Raw genomic sequence first — 15,446 nt, 5'->3', positions numbered from 1 at the left:
CGTGTGGCTTCTCCACTTCACATTTAGCTACCAAACAGTAAGTCAGTCTACTAGGGATGCAACTGGGGTGGACTTACGCATGAAGAAGAGAATAAAGAGGAAACCATCTTACTCCTTGGTGTAGTTTGCATCCCACATCAGAGGACAGGTGAAGCTGAGCAGACCTTTGATTGGGACGGTCTGCATTCCACGTTGAACACTGTGCCAGCGGCGCTTGGCTGTGCGCAGCCTCTGATTTCAGCACACAACATTTCTGTTGTGTTACCAGCAGGATGGCAATTCCTCTGCTGCTGTTGGGGAAGAGGACAGTGAGATCTGCCTCGTAATAATGCCACAGACCTCCCCCCTTCAAAGCAAAAATGCTGCTGCTCTTCAGAAGGGACTGTGGAAGTCCATTAGGGCAGAAGAAACTCAGTTTGAAGAAAAGAATTTGTCAAATATCCGCAGCTCCTTGGCAGCAGGAAAAGATTCTTGTGCAAGACAGATGATGTCTACTGAAATATGTTCTTACTTTTTCTTGCCAAGAAATCTTACCCCCTTCTCATTCTGATGACAGGAAAAAAAATGCCTCTACTGAATGCATTTCAGGGGATTCGTTCCTTGCTGTGCTTTTGAAATTAATGGCTAAGCTGAATTCTTAAATACTTAATCAGTTTCTTTCCTTCATACCTGCTGTTGTCACCACAGCCTTCAAGTGTAATGAATCAAGCAGCCTTTTGCCGGATGAGCATCGTGGTGTTTGTCTAACTGGAGCCCCATGGCTTTATCATCTTTTTTTATTTTAAGCAGGTGAACAAAAGTTTGCCTCCTCCAGCCTGTTGTGTGCTGACTTGATGCTACAGTCAGTGCAAATGTGGCTTGGTTATGGTTCTGCTGCTCAGACATCCAGGGTTTTCAGCTGGCTGAGGTGATAAACTGCCATAGTTTTACACTTCTTCTTGGGTAATATTTTCACATGATACATAGGATAACAAGAAACCTTCGTTATCCTGCCAAGTTCTAGGAGTATACTCTGCTTTCTATTGAACTCTGAGTCTCTGACAGCTGTTAGTGGAAATGTTAAGATTTTCTGTCTTACAAGCTTTCAAATCTAAGAGTAGCAAAGTAAAGAGGAATTAATTTATACTCTGTTTGTATGGCTCTCAAGCTGCTGCCTTGTTCTGGAAAATTTTGGCTTTGCTATGAGAACACAAAAGACCTCTCCATTTTTAGGATTGAAAACTAAATTTCAGAATGCGGTCACAGTTCGGTTAATGCAGCGATCACTGTCTCAGCATAAAAAGGACATGAGGAGAGAGCTTCTCACTTAGCCTCAGCTCAGCCAAGAGCTCATTTGCCAATGAGTAGTCCGTATGTAAAAGCTGTCAGCGGATTCGGGTGAAGCTACGCTACAGGCTCCACATCACCATCAGGCTGGGGCAAGCTGCGTTTCACTCCTAACCAGCCAGGCTGTGCCTGTGCTGAGCTCTTGAGTGCAGCCACAGCGCCGGGCTGACAAAACTGGGCTTTTACTGGTTTTGCTTATTTTGGTCATTGGCACTGCTTTCGGACTAACCAGTATTGAGAGCAGCCTTACTGGTGTAGTTGTATCTGAAGAAGCAGCACTGTGCTGGTGCCTATTAGTAAAGTCTCTCTCCTTTAGGCACGGACTGGGGAATTGGGCTGGATCAGGCAGATTGCCTGAGCTCCAGGGAGGGAAAGCCAGCCCCAGGGCCACTCGTCCAAACCCTAGTTTAGCTGCTAGTCTGCCCGCTCAAGCTCTTGGGGCCTGGAACATGCCATTGTACTCCCAGTTTCAGCTGGACAATTACAGATGAATTCTAAGTGCGCTTTCTATTACAACAGTTACTGTATTTTAAGCTCTTTTTGTATAGTATGTGAAATATCTAATTATTAAAGCTCTACACTGGGGACTGAGAGAGCCTGGTGCCTGTTGTCTAATTAAGCTTTTCTTCAAGAAGTCGGTATACATGGGAGCAACACCGTTGAACTTCATTGTCTGGGGTTATCTCCTAAATTCTATTACAAAGTAATTTCCAACCTGCAGTTCTTGTTTGTTTTGTTGGAGCATTTTTTTCCCGTTAACCTGTTAGTGCTTATTTGAGCTTCATTTTTCAGCAGCACTGCAGAATCCTCCATCCGACTCGTTTCTTTGTTTTCATTTGTTTTGTTTTTCAGCCACCTGAACTCCCAGTGAAGAGCTTTGTAGCTAGGTTAGTGAGTACGCAGAGAGTCCTGGGAAGCGAGCGGGGACTGGTCCCGACTGCGCAACTGAGTATGCTTAGAAAGAGTTCTTCCCCACCTCTGTGCTGAGTTGTGCGGTCACAGGAGTGACTCACAGCAGTCGGAGCTGCGTATACCAGTGCAACCCACTCATGAGATATCTAGGACAGCGCATCAAAGCAAAACGATTTGGTGCGGGTGGAAGGGAGGGGAGACCAATCTTTTTCCTTAATACCATACTATCCGGAGTCAGGCCTTTTCCTAGTGAATACTCAGGAACCTGAATGCCTCACCCAGTCACGTGGAGTGAACTGGATTACACCAGCTCTGGCTTGCCCATCAATGTGGAAGGAAGGCCAGTGGAAATGATGATGCTCTTGAATTGTCACGTGCCTAAAGATGGAAGGTTATGATGCACACTTCTGTATCCTGAGTTACCTGAATGTTCGGGCATCCAAGGATTGCTCTAAACTGTACACTTGGTGCCCTGTGACTGCAGAAATCATGGTGGCAGAGCCTAGATGCTTCTCAGGTCTTTTGTAGACCTCAGTAGGAGAAAAGGTGTTGGTTGTGGTGACTGGTGGAGGTTTGGGATTCGGTGAGCTGGAGTTTAAAGGGAGAGGCAATACTGGTGTGAGGCTCATACCAGTGGAAAAATACCAGTCTTTTTGGACACACCAATTTTAAAGAAGTCTGGAATATTTGAGGTGATTCATGGCTGATTTTGCTGTCTGTTTTGCAAGAAACTTCACATCTTGGGTCTTAATGACAGGTGTGAGAGTTTCAGTGTGAATGGGAAGTTTGGAAGCAAAAGCAACTTGCAGAGATAGAACAGGTCAGCAGAGATCTTGTCACTCCGTCATCACAGTGGAGTATTGTCTTCTCTGAGTCTCTGCACTCTGAAGTTGGAAAGATACTTCTCTGGTTAATAAAGGCTTTTTCATTTGCAACAGAACATCCTGAAGGAGCATGCTGATGATGACCAAAATCTTGCCATTTCGGGTGTCCCTGTGGTCAGCTGGCCCAAGAAGACCACAAAGGTAATGAGACACAATTACTTACTAATCATTGTTGTGCTAGGTCTTGGTGATGGTTTATCTATAATCTGACAAAGTGCTGTGTGTGATACTTTGGCAGCTCCTAGCATTTTGAACATGGAATGTGATTTTTTTAATGGTTTTATGATTAGGTGTTGAAGCAGAACATAAAAGTGCCTCAGCAGGAAGAAATCATTAGAGTTTTCATTTAACAAGAGTTTGTTTGGGCCTTACTTATCAGTATAAAATTTTGATATGTCTTGGTTGTTTACTAGTCGTGGTTAAATCTGAAAATACCGATGCAACATTTTGTGTAAAATTAAATGATGTGTAAATCCTACAAACTGGCCACTCAGTAAGTGCTCTCATCGGGACGAGAGGATGGGTTTTCTCTTATACTGTGAGACCTCCTGGATTCTCTGTACAGGTGTGCCACTGAAACTTTGGAGGGTTGTTTTCTGTCCCTCTGTCTTCATTTTTCCTCCCATATATGGGAGTAATTCTTTTCGCTTTGCAGGAGAACCGTGAGGCTTGCTTCATTAATGCTTGTAAAGAATTTGAAATAATTAACTAAAGACTACTATCAAAAGGCTGGATGTTATTTATAACAGTAGTACGTTTACCCCAGTCCAGTTATTCAGCATGCTGTAAAAGCAGCTTTGCTTATTTAGAAGATGTCGCATTGCTTCTGTTTTTACTTTCATTTTTCACTGAACTAGTTTTATAATACATAATTTTTTTAGAAATGCCAGAAGGGTCAGCTTAAATCAGGCTTCTATCTGAAAATCTGTTGCTGTTGGTGTTGTTTTGGTCAAATAATTAATGGAGTGAATTATTTCCCCTATTGTCACTTCTTGTGCTGGTGCACTTGTCACGGCTTTGCTATAATCGCTTGGAGCCATGAGAGTTTGCTGTTTGCGAATGGGAAGCAGGAAACCATAACCATCAGACTGTCAGAGGAGAGTGGGGCAGAGCAAGCAGATCATCTTCCTCCATGGTGTCTTTTTGGGTTTTAGCTGAGCACATTTTGGAGAAGTTATAGCTTGTTAGATACTTGTGTCCCTTTTAGTTTGTAATAAAACCATGGGTATATGCTTTGTGTTTAAAAAATTGCTTTGTTTAAAAACAGCAGTGGAAAACCTTGAGAGGAATAGGTGTCGGATTCTCCACTGCACTGCTTTGATAGCTGCTGTTCATTCATCATTCAAGTATATCATAGAGCAAAATCTCTGTGCCCAGAAGAAAACCGGTGTGTGAAACGTATAAAACAAAACTAAGAAACAACTGACTCTTGTGCTGTATCGTTTGAGCTTATGGTAGAAGTGAGGATCTTAATGTTTTGAGGCTTTTGTGAGCTTTGGTGTTTGCTAATGTTCTTGTTCATCTTATTTTGGAATCCTTGATAAATGGTTCATTTCTTATATTTTATTTCTGTGCATTGGCAACATAACTGTAACTGTAAAAGATCGATTTTTTTTGTGACTTAAATCTTATCTCTCTTCGCAAAATCCATCTTGCGGGCTGTAAGGGTGGGGTTTTTTTTTTAACTTTTTGTTGCTTATTTTCCTTTAGCCTTTCTGTAAGCAAAAACTCTCAGAAGGCATCATTCCCAGCGCTAAGTTTGCTACAACAGCAAACAATTAAACACAGTGGCTAATAAGAAATATGAGGAAGGCTTTCACAGAAAGCCAGGCTTTAGATTGAAGTTTGGAAATAAACAAAAAATTATAACAGAAGAAATCCTTTCACCATTCTCTTCATATTTACTTTGCTTAATCTGCAATTGATTTGTATTATGCCTTATGTTAAAAGGTGCACGTGCAGCTGTGGCTGAATGTTTCCCAAAAGGGGTTTGTTGTTGTGCTTCCGACTGGCAAATGTCCGTGCCATCTTACACGCTGTGTCCCTTGCCTGGGAACAGGGGCCAAGCGAACAGCCTCGTGACACACGTCTTAGCCTCTAAGTCCCAAATTGAAATATGTTGGAAACACAACATAGGGCAGATTTGTATAAAGGCAGCGTTACTAGTTAAGTTTGGTTATTTCGCCTTTGTTCCCTCTAAGTCCTGGTAATGAAATAGAAGATTTTACAGAGAAGAAAACCCGTAGGGAGGGGGAAGCTCCCTTTAAAACTGGATTGTAGCTGGTGGAGCAAGTCTCCATCGTCAGAAGTTTCCACGAATGTTAAGCACAAGGCAGGGGAGTAAAACCTACCAGTAATTTTGCTTTCTGTAGTATTGCTGTTGTAGTATGTAGCAGAAATGCCAAGTACCTCACAGTGCCTTTCCTGGGGTGCTGGTGTAGAAGGGAGTGGCAGACACAACGCAGCGTGGTACCAGCTATTGTGGGGCTGGTAAGAAGGCATTGTAGCTGCTGTATCGGGTTCCAGGGAGAAGAGGATTGTCTGATTCCAAGCCGATAAAGACAAAGAAGGGAACTGAAATCTAGAAAGAGGAGGCAATAAGTGGGAAACATGGCTCTTGCTTTCTCCCAAGAGAAGGTTCCAGAAGAGATTTAGAAAGACAAGAGCAGCAGATGGAGAATGAAGAAGAAAGCCAACATTAAATGCCAAAACATTTCAAAGAAAATGGAAATGATTGTAAAGAAAGGAGGGGAAGAGACTAGAAACGACGAGAGAGCAGGATGAGGAGAGAGGCAGGTACTAAAGAGGGACGGAGCAGGGAAGATGTGGAGGAGAGACCGGGAACTCTTCCTGAAGTGAAAGATCCCTGGAGGAGGGACAGGGAATGCCTTAAACTATGTGAATAACCCAAGTTGTGGAAGAGCTGGCTTAGCTACGTTGGCTTGCTTTTGAGAGAAAATTCATTTAATAATCTGCATGATTTTAGAAGCAGCAAATAATATTTCCCTTTAAAATGGAGTCATAGTTTCTTTTATGTGTTGTTAGTGTGACGTGCCAACAGTGTGCGCAGCTCTGTACTGCAAAAAGGTCGCTTGAAGACTGTGAAATTCTGGAGTTTAGGGAAGGAACGTGTTAACGCGCACCCTAAATCACAGTGCACGGTGGATAAGGTGTAACGGGCAAGACATTTAACGAAGTACGTGGAAGACCCGTCGGTATGTTGTGGCCCCGTTGTGCTGCATTGCTCCCATCTCCCTTTTCTAAAGGCATTTGGAGCTGTTGGTTTTGCTGCAGCTCACTCTCAAAAAAACAATCACTCACTGAGTAAAGAAACAGAAGTAATGATCAAAAATGGTTTTGCAAGGAGCTAAAACAAATGGATGCTCTTGTGGGTGGTGTACAAAATGGGAGGCGAGGGTCTGGGTTCTGTTCCCAGCTCTGGTGCAGCCTCCTTGTGTTGCATGGGGTGAACAGCGCTTTGCCGCGTCCCGAGCTTTGCCGTGTTACGTGGAGATGGTGCTTCCCATCTCCTGGGAGGCTGTGAGGTGAAATTAGTGTTTGTAAAGATTTGTGACATCTTCATCAGAAAGTTGCGTAGCAAAATGTGTGAACCATTATTATTTTATGATAATGGAGAAATGGTGTGTGATTCATAGGCACCTCTTCTGGATCATATTTACTCATCTTTATGGAGCTTTTTTGACTCTCTTGTACTTTTTCTGATTTATTGATAATTACTTAGCACAATAATTATATTCCAGTTGGGGATGTTTTGCTTGGGGTTTTTTGCAGGTGCTCTTTCAGAAGCCACACAACCTGCCTTTTAGCTATAGGGTAAGAGAAGACAGTCTATTTTCAAAAGAAGTCTCCGTCTGATAATGATTCATTTACCAAAATGTGTGACTTCGCCGGGAATCCTAGGGATGTGTACAACCATCCTCATTTAGGCCCCTGCAAGGAATCAGGAATGTGGAACTGAGGGGATATTTGAAACCTGCTTGTTCTGATGGCTGACTGACAGTTCTCGTACCTTCAGCCTAAGCAGCACATTTTTCCCAGCTGGCTGCCGGGCACGGATGCAGCTGTGGGTATGTAAACCCCCTCCCTGTTCCCTTGTCAGGGGTTTGTGGAACAGCAAGTTGTCCTTGCTTGGTGCGGTGCTGAGTGTTATCGGTGGGTTTTGTCGCAGTGGTGGTCTGCTGTCAGAAAGGAAGAACTCCGTAGGTTGTGCTGCCTTGAAACTTCGGGTTCGGAAGGGCCTAAAGAGGAGTGAGAAATAATCCGAACAAACTAACTCCTTCTCCATCCCTGGGACATGCACTTCTGGGTGGCGTGGAGAGAGAGCAGGGCCTAAACCGGATCTTGCCCTGTGGCGACACATCGCTAGAGCCTGGTGCACAGAGCTGGCTCCCGTCAAGCCACGTCTCGAAGCCCGACAATACCAGCGCTCCCATTTTATCTGTACAGGGGTTAGGGGTAGCGTTTTATTTAAGGAACTCTGTGCGTGGCCCAAGCAGAAACCCGTGCATTTTCCAAACCATTTCCTATTTCTGGAAGACAACAGTCAACTACAGTAGCATGTAATTACACTCGGTGGCAGTGCCTTCTGTTTCTATTGTGATAAAGATCTTCAGCTGTCTATGAAGAGCAGCTATAAAGAACTGAAATATGTTTGGACTCTCTTGTTCCGTGAAGAGTTAGAAATGCAGGCTGTGAGCCAGATTCTCATCTCTCTTACCTGGCACAAACCTGAAGCCACTGAATTTGTAATGATAGCAAGTGTCCAAGTATATATTGGTCTGGCTGCAAGCAGGAGATGAAGCTGTAATTTTCAGTAGCTGGTTAACAATGCTGCAACGTGTGGCTGCTTTTCTGATGCCTGTTTGCATGCTTTTTCCATTTAACTTTTACCTGTTGGTTTTAAGAGAAGATACTTGAAAAGTGTAATAAGTAAATGGTATTATTTAAAGGAGTACTATTAATTAGTAAGGGCCACAAACTGAAATTTTAATGGGGTTATGGGTTTTTTTTTAAAAAAAACAACCTTCATGCAGTTGGCAATGCAAATAATGTTCATAGCTATGTACCAGTGCATGAGAACCAGGAAGAAAAAAAAAAAAGAAAGGAAGATATCTCCAGCTGGGGTTTTTGCTGTTGTTTTTTGGGTTGGGGGGTGGTGGTGGGTGGGCACAGGGGAGAAAGGGAGCTTCTGGGGTTTTAAATCCACTTCCTTGTTATCCTGGGCAGCATCTGATTCCATTCATTAGTGAGCTGTGTCTCTCAGCAGTTGATTTTTTTTACCCCCTTACTTTTACTAGAAAATTTTTTGCAAAATTCTACAGACACATGGATGTATCTGAAAAAGAAGGATTGACTTGTAAGAACAAATCTGTGAGAGGTAGAGCAAGAGACTGATGAGTATGGTTGAGGAAACGGTGAGCTAGTCGTACTCCGTCAGACCAGACAGTCCCTGTAGCACCGTGTCCTGTTTCTGACGGTGGCCGGTCACAGCTGTGAAGAGAGCTGTAAGAACAAAGCAGATGTACAGCGATCTTCCCAGTTTAGCTAGAAGATTGTGTCTTCAGCTTTTGTGTTTAGTGACCCCGGTAGAATTTTTTTTCCGCAGTGAATTTACCTAAGAAGTTGTGGAACCTGTTGATCTCTTTGATCTCCGTAGCATCCTGTGGCCGTGTCCCCTGCAGTTTAATAAAAGCTCTGCGTAGATAAGTACTTCCTTATGTTGTTTCAGATCTGTCCCTTAATATTTTAAATACACTTTGTGCCCTTTGTATCGTGCATTTTGAGAAATTTGAATGAGGTCTCTGTGCACCTTCTCTGTGTTGTCAAGGTGTTTTTTTTTAAATGTCCCTATTACTGCTTCTCAGCCCACTAGTTCAGCCTTTTCTGATACACAAACCATACCATATGTTTGATCATATTTCTCACTCTATTCTGGTTCCACTATAGGTAGTTCTGAGATGAGGGTGGATATAATACTACATGTAGTATTCAAGATGTGATGTTTAAGAGCAGGGACTAGAAGAACATGGCTTGTTCAGTGCAGCACAACAAAGTTGAAGGGGGAGATGAGTGCTGTGTAAGTACTTCAGGGAGTGTAAACACCAGGGGAGGAGAAGAGTTACTTAAGCTAATGGACAATGTTGGGATGAGAAGAAGTGAGTATAAACATACCATAAATAGATTTAGGCTGGAGATAAGATTTCTGATCGTTGTTTGTAGCCTGAACTAAACAGCACACACACAAAAAAAAAAACAGTAGACAACTGGGATGAAAAGAGTGTTAGATTCTTAGAAATAACTTGTCTCCGAACATATCTTCAAGAGTTTTTATAAGCTTCAACTTGAAACTGATGTCAGTAAGTTTTAAGCATTGTTTTGCATCAGGTTTTCTTCAGATTCGGGGGGAGAGGTGCTAGGTGGACAAAGAACATTCTTGAAAACCTTTGAATAAATATTTCCAGTTTTTACTTGCTTGCTTACTAAGAATTCCTACCATAGCTATCGCTAGGCCAGCTCCACCCATAGCAGCAAGAGCACCGAGCTACTAGTTACAGCAATTAGTGTTTTCACCAGAGTGGTGTCTGAAACAGATCTGAGCACGTATAAATGGCACAACATGAAAACAGCATCAGGTTTGGGAGCCTGCCCGGAGGCTACCAGCAGGAAAGCAGCATTCCTCGGAGCAGCAGTGGGAAAACTCTGCCAGATTCCCTGAGACAGCCCCGTCCTCGGAGATCCACTCGGGGTACTACCCGTGGGGAAGTGAACATATTAGAAAGCAAATACTGACAATTAAAAACAAGCATTTAAGAATTAAAGTAAAAATTGAGTCCTTTGAGCGTAGGAGAAAATGGGGGGGGATGTTAGAAGGACAGCAAAACAGTTCTGTGTAAATTGTTATAAGATGTACTTTTCTGGTTGAGATTAAAATGAGTTTTGCATTAGTCATTCCAGGTGGTGCAGGAGCAAAAAGGGGATTTGAACTGCCACGTTTTGTCCTTGCCAGGCACTAGCTTAGAGTTGTTTGAAGTGATCTCACACCTCAGGGCCTGAACTCTGTTTGGTGTCAACAACAATTTTAAATGCCAATAGTCTGCAAGAAAATTTGCATCTACAAATATGTGTGTATTGTGAAACCTTTTTGTTGATAAAAAGTCATGATTATAAAGTTCATAATCTACTGCAAATCAGACATTTCTTGGTGGTTATCAGATGCTAATAATTAATTTCTCTTCCAGAAAATAACTGAAGTACAAAAGAAAATGAGTATTAAAATAAATTTAAATTTGTTTTTCTCTTTACTGATTTAAATTGTGATTGGAATCAGTGATTTAAATAATTTTGAATAATTTCTGTTCTTTTACACTATAGGATAGTAGATGCCATGTGGTAGGAGAGAGCTGAAATTTATTCAGAAAGATATCCCAGTTCTGGCTCCTGACAAATTCGTCAAGAAACAAAACCACATAGTTGAGGTTTGGGGGATTTTTTTGTTTTGTTTTGTTTTGTTTTGTTTTTTTGTTTTAGGGGACTTCCCACAGTAGCTGTGTGCATATGAAACTAGGCCTTTTCCTTGCAAAATACACTTAGGAGAAGGAAAAAACCCGAAGTGCCAGAGCCAAAGACTTCTTTGGGTACTGTGCAAAGGCGTAAGAGCTGCCGAAGCTGCTGGGAGTTTCTGACAAGCATCTGCTTTGCTGGGGCGGTGCCGGTGGGGAAGGCAGCTCCTTGCCTGCCATGTTTATTTTCCTGAGCACTGCTTCAGTCTCTTACAGACATCAGTCCTCACGAGAAATTCATTTCTGTGGTAACTCCGTGCGGGCCAGAGGAGTTTCAGGGTTCGGTGTAGTTCTGTATCACACATAACACACCCAAAGAGCTTCACTGTGTACTGCTCAGTATTTTTCTGAAAGCTGTGCCTGGTGACTTGACAGATTATTTCTCACCTTAAGAGGCTGTACTTGAAATATTGTGTCCCTTCAGGGAGTTATTATAAATAGCAAGGACTTGAATGAGCACCTTCTTAATCTTCCATCTTTGACTTAATATTTTCCCTTCTTATCAACTCTCAGCCATTTGCTTTGAAATCTGACCAATGCCGGTATGTGATTAATACATCAAACAGGTAAATTAGAGCCATTTTGACTCTGAGTAGAAATTTTAATGGATTGGAAAAAATGAACAGACATCTCTATTTTCAAACTGTTGTGCTCCAAGTATCATACGAGAAGATTTATGTATTCCTGCCTATTGTCATTCTTCCACCATACGCATGAATATTCAGTAACATGAATTTTTCCCAACTATGTCTTGACTACCATTTTTCAAGATAGCAGCTTTGTCTTTATTTCATGACAGTAAAAGTGCTGATGAAAGCTACTTTAGTCTTAAGACCTTTTTCTTAGATAGTGTATGTGAAATGAGTTGACAAGTCTCAAATTTCATCACCAGGAGCTTGCCTACATTCATGGCGGAGCTGGCCAACAAAACCAAAAAAAAACCTGAGGTTTGAACCTGGTTAAGAATTCCAGCATCCTTGTGCTCTCCCCCACCCCGACATTAAAACCATTCAAGCTTTTGAGTTACGTATCTGAGATTTAGTAGTTTTGTTTCTGGATCGAAGCACATTGGCAGCGCAATGGGGAAGGCGTTTGTCATTCCACAGTACGTGCTGTGCAATTATGGACATTAATCCTGCTTGCACTTTCCAGAACAAAATTGAATTGTATGTTCTGTCCCTGAGAAGATGGCTTCCTTTTAGTTCCATAGCACACTGAAATTAAAGTCTGCTGAGAATATAAATGAGATCTTGTTTCAACTTTATGACTTTCCTGCAGGCACTAGCAGACCAGATAGAAGAGGTATAGAAGTGTTCTGCTTTTTGAAAATTAGAAAATCTAACAAAAGAAATGGAGAAGATCTGATAAAAGCGAAGCAGCTTTCAGACTTAATCTGGCATGGTTTGGTTGTTTGTCCTGGATCTTGCCCTACAAAACCAAGCCAGGTGACAGGAGAGCACCTGAGCTCTCGTGAGGAAAACTGTACGTCAGCTCTTCCTTTGCTTACCGTTTGTTTGCCTCTAAGTGTTTGGCTTTGGTCTCTAGACCTTAAAGCCGCTGCCCAGATGTTGGACACAACTGCCTGTCGTAGAGCGTTCTGTGCTGCGTGTCAACGTGCACTGAGCCACTTAGGGGAAAGCAGGTTACATATCCTGGTTAATGCACTCTCTCAGCTAGCAGACACATCTATTTGCATGTTCCTCCACAGCGTGGCAGTCACTTCTTATCTTCTTAGGACCCTGTTGCACTAGTTCTTGCATTTACTGACAGAACATAGCTCTTGGAGACAGAGACCGTGCTGTGGGAACACTCTGTGCCATAAGGATCTGTGGAAGAAGAAAGCATGGCAGATCTCCCTTATTTCCCAGTGGAGAGTTCCAATCATGCTGTAAGAGTAAATCGGTAGAGAGTGAAGTCATAGATCCAGATCTCATGAACTGTTGAGTTAGTTGGTACCTCTCTGTTGCCACAGATCTGAGGCTGGGAAGGTAGAAGGCCTCAGTTATTTATCAGTAGGTTCCCAAGATGCAGTCCTCATGTCTTGTGGGATGGATGAACTTGATGTTTCCCTACTCTGCAGTCTTATTACATATTCAAGATGACAAGGGGTTGGGGTTGGGGGGAGGGGGTGGATGTGAGGGTTGTTTTGTTTTTAAGTCATATGAGGGAGATGGAGTGAGCGAATTACTATCAGCACATTCTGTCTGGGCTCTTGCTGTTTTGTGTGCTGCTTCTCTGCTGCACTGCAATAGTCCACTGTTGTTGTCCTTCAAGAGATGGTCGTCCAACTCTTGCTGCCTTTCCTTCTCCTGTGTTGGATACTGGTTAGGGAAAGTATGTGCAGTAGGCATTATATGGAGGGAGCAATCAATATATTACTTTGTCTGGAGTTACTTTATTTGATGTAAGGTTGATCAATTAGACTGTTTATTAAAGAGATTGTGATGGATACTCAGTGCATCTGATGACTACTCCTGTCATGGTTCAGCTAAAATAGATAGTGGGAAGTAGTAAGATCATGGTACTGGGTGGATATTTAGGTTGTCAGAATGTCACTGCTAGCGTTGGGAATATGACTGAAATACTGGCTGGAACTCTTGAGAAAAGTGTCCTGAAATTTGCTGAGGCCCAACAGTGAAGATCATATTTCATGTGAATGGACACTTACACCAAAACAATGAACCTCAGAAAGCTATTGGGTTTCTCTCTTACTCTGATACAGGTCAGGAATCATGATTCATAAACATCTCGGTGGGTTTCCTTTTCACAAACTTATGTGCTGGCCTGCACAAAGCAGCAGCAGCAGCTCAAATCAGAAGATCTTTTTTCAAGGATTTGCATATAAACCAGTTTGAGGTTGTTTTTCCAGTTGTTTCTGTGTAAATATTTTTTCTAGTATCAGCTAAATATTGTATTCTATAAAGATGCGTAACAGGTTTCAAGGGAAGGCTAAATTTAAGGTGCATTTGTGCCACATTAAAAAACTTTATTTTGCCTCATATTGAGAATCACAGAATCATAAACTCCAGTGCCTCATGTGAAAACACGGATCCCGTTCAGCGCTGGTAGCAGCGGCTGAAATCTCTTGGTACAAGAGATGCTCAGGAGCAAGTGAGTACAGGGGTTGTAGTCCTCCTCCCCCCCATCTGGGTTTTACTACTGAAGGATATTTGCATGAGAACAAAATCTGGTTCTTTGGCACTCATCTGCTCCTGCTGTTTATTCTTCGCTTGAGGTTATTGTCTCAGTTTGTGACAACATAATTGGTTTCTGTGGAGAAGATTATGATATTGATGAGACTTATATGTGACTTCAGGTGAGGCGCAATCAAAGCAACAGTTCAGAATAGAAGGTACGCTCTGTTTTCATGCAGTTTTCACTAAGGCTCATTCAGCAGTTTAATTAAGGATGTTATTTATTACTGAATTACATCACGCAAAGCTGAATTACGGACACAGTTGTGCCGATACAGGCATGACCAGGGTCAGCGCTGCTTATTTTGTTTTCTAAGCCGACGTAAACTGCACCAGGCTAGGCAAACATACGCTGTTCGCACAAGGGTTGCTCGCTATTTGTCGTAATTTAGTGTTCTCTAGTGTAGGCAAGCTGTAAGAATTGAGCTGGAAAATGCTCTCTTAATAGTTCTTGCTGTGTATTAAATATTTCTTAGGATGGTTAGCTGCTCTTGTACAAGATGAGATTTTTGGAGAGCGATTGTAATCAGAAAAGTTTATTTTATTGTGTTGTTTTCCCCCCACTGATTCCCAGTTTGCTATTTTATATCATATGCTATCCAATTTTTTTGAAACGGCAGCTCGGCAAAGTTTACGTAGCACTTGGAAATCATTCTGAGATCTTCTTGGCGTGTGCGTCTTCACTCCTAACGCAGGCCTCGTAATTAGAGCTCATTTGTCAATTGTGTTGCTGTTGTGAGCAGCAGCCTGGAACACGCTCTCCCGCGGCAGGGCTGGCTGCGGAGCGGGGTTTGCTGTGGGTTACACTGGGGGACCTGCTGCAGCCCGGACAGGCCGATGGAAATGTTGAGAGTGCTGGTATTTGGGGCAGATGAGAGGAGTGGGATGATCTGTGTCGTGATTTAATTTGCGGCGAATGACGTTTTGCCATGGTGTGACTGGTGGATAGTCCTTGGGGGATGTCACAAGTTAGGGGCTTTTTGTCCTCCCGTCCAGATGACGGAGCTAAGAGGCTGGAGGGGGGGAACGAGCATGAGCCAGGTTACGCGAAGCCTCGCGTGGAATCAGCACGGGCTGGTGGAGACTTGGTCTGCCCACGGGCAGGTGTGGGACCAGGCATCTTCCTTCTGGATGTCTGTTCTGCCTCTGCTGGAATCCAGCTGTGTAATCGCACCACCAACACTGCCGTAATCACGTCGGTTATCCTTGCTGCATGGTTTGAAGCTCTCCTTTGTAGGCCTGTCGTGAGACGTGCATCCCCCCGTCCTCTCCTCCAGGAAACATTGGATTCTGATACTGCTTTCTGATCCTGAAAGCCAAGGCCTTAGGCACATGCCTTTCGTGCCTCAGCTTTCATCTGCTCCTGCTCCCGGTTGTGTACAAACACAATGGGGGAAGCGAGAAACCTGAGGAGATGGGCTGAACGTACCTGGTCGCGTTCTGGAGGGCCCCATTGTGTGCTGCAAGTAAATGCTTCGTTCTTGGCATCGCGGATGAGCGGGATTGGGAGAATACCATCACGTACCCGTAATTTGAGTTTGAGTTGGCAA

At 43.1% G+C, this 15,446-nt stretch overlaps 1 protein-coding gene across 14 annotated transcripts in view; it reads left to right on the top strand.

Annotated features, from left to right (window-relative positions):
• Positions 1 to 15,446, top strand: part of KDM2B (lysine demethylase 2B) — a 126,564-nt gene that overhangs the window by 82,624 nt on the left and 28,494 nt on the right. For all 14 annotated transcript variants that reach the window (XM_075434951.1, XM_075434952.1, XM_075434948.1 and 11 more), the window contains one exon: positions 3,177 to 3,263. In XM_075434951.1, coding sequence (XP_075291066.1) covers positions 3,177 to 3,263 — 87 coding nt within the window. The remainder of the gene's footprint in view (positions 1 to 3,176; positions 3,264 to 15,446) is intronic.

This window comes from Opisthocomus hoazin, chromosome 13 (assembly GCF_030867145.1).
Source record: "Opisthocomus hoazin isolate bOpiHoa1 chromosome 13, bOpiHoa1.hap1, whole genome shotgun sequence".
Taxonomy (NCBI): Eukaryota; Metazoa; Chordata; class Aves; order Opisthocomiformes; family Opisthocomidae; genus Opisthocomus; species Opisthocomus hoazin.
Note: the sequence above shows the minus strand (reverse complement) of the source record. Positions and strands in the feature narration are given on the sequence as shown.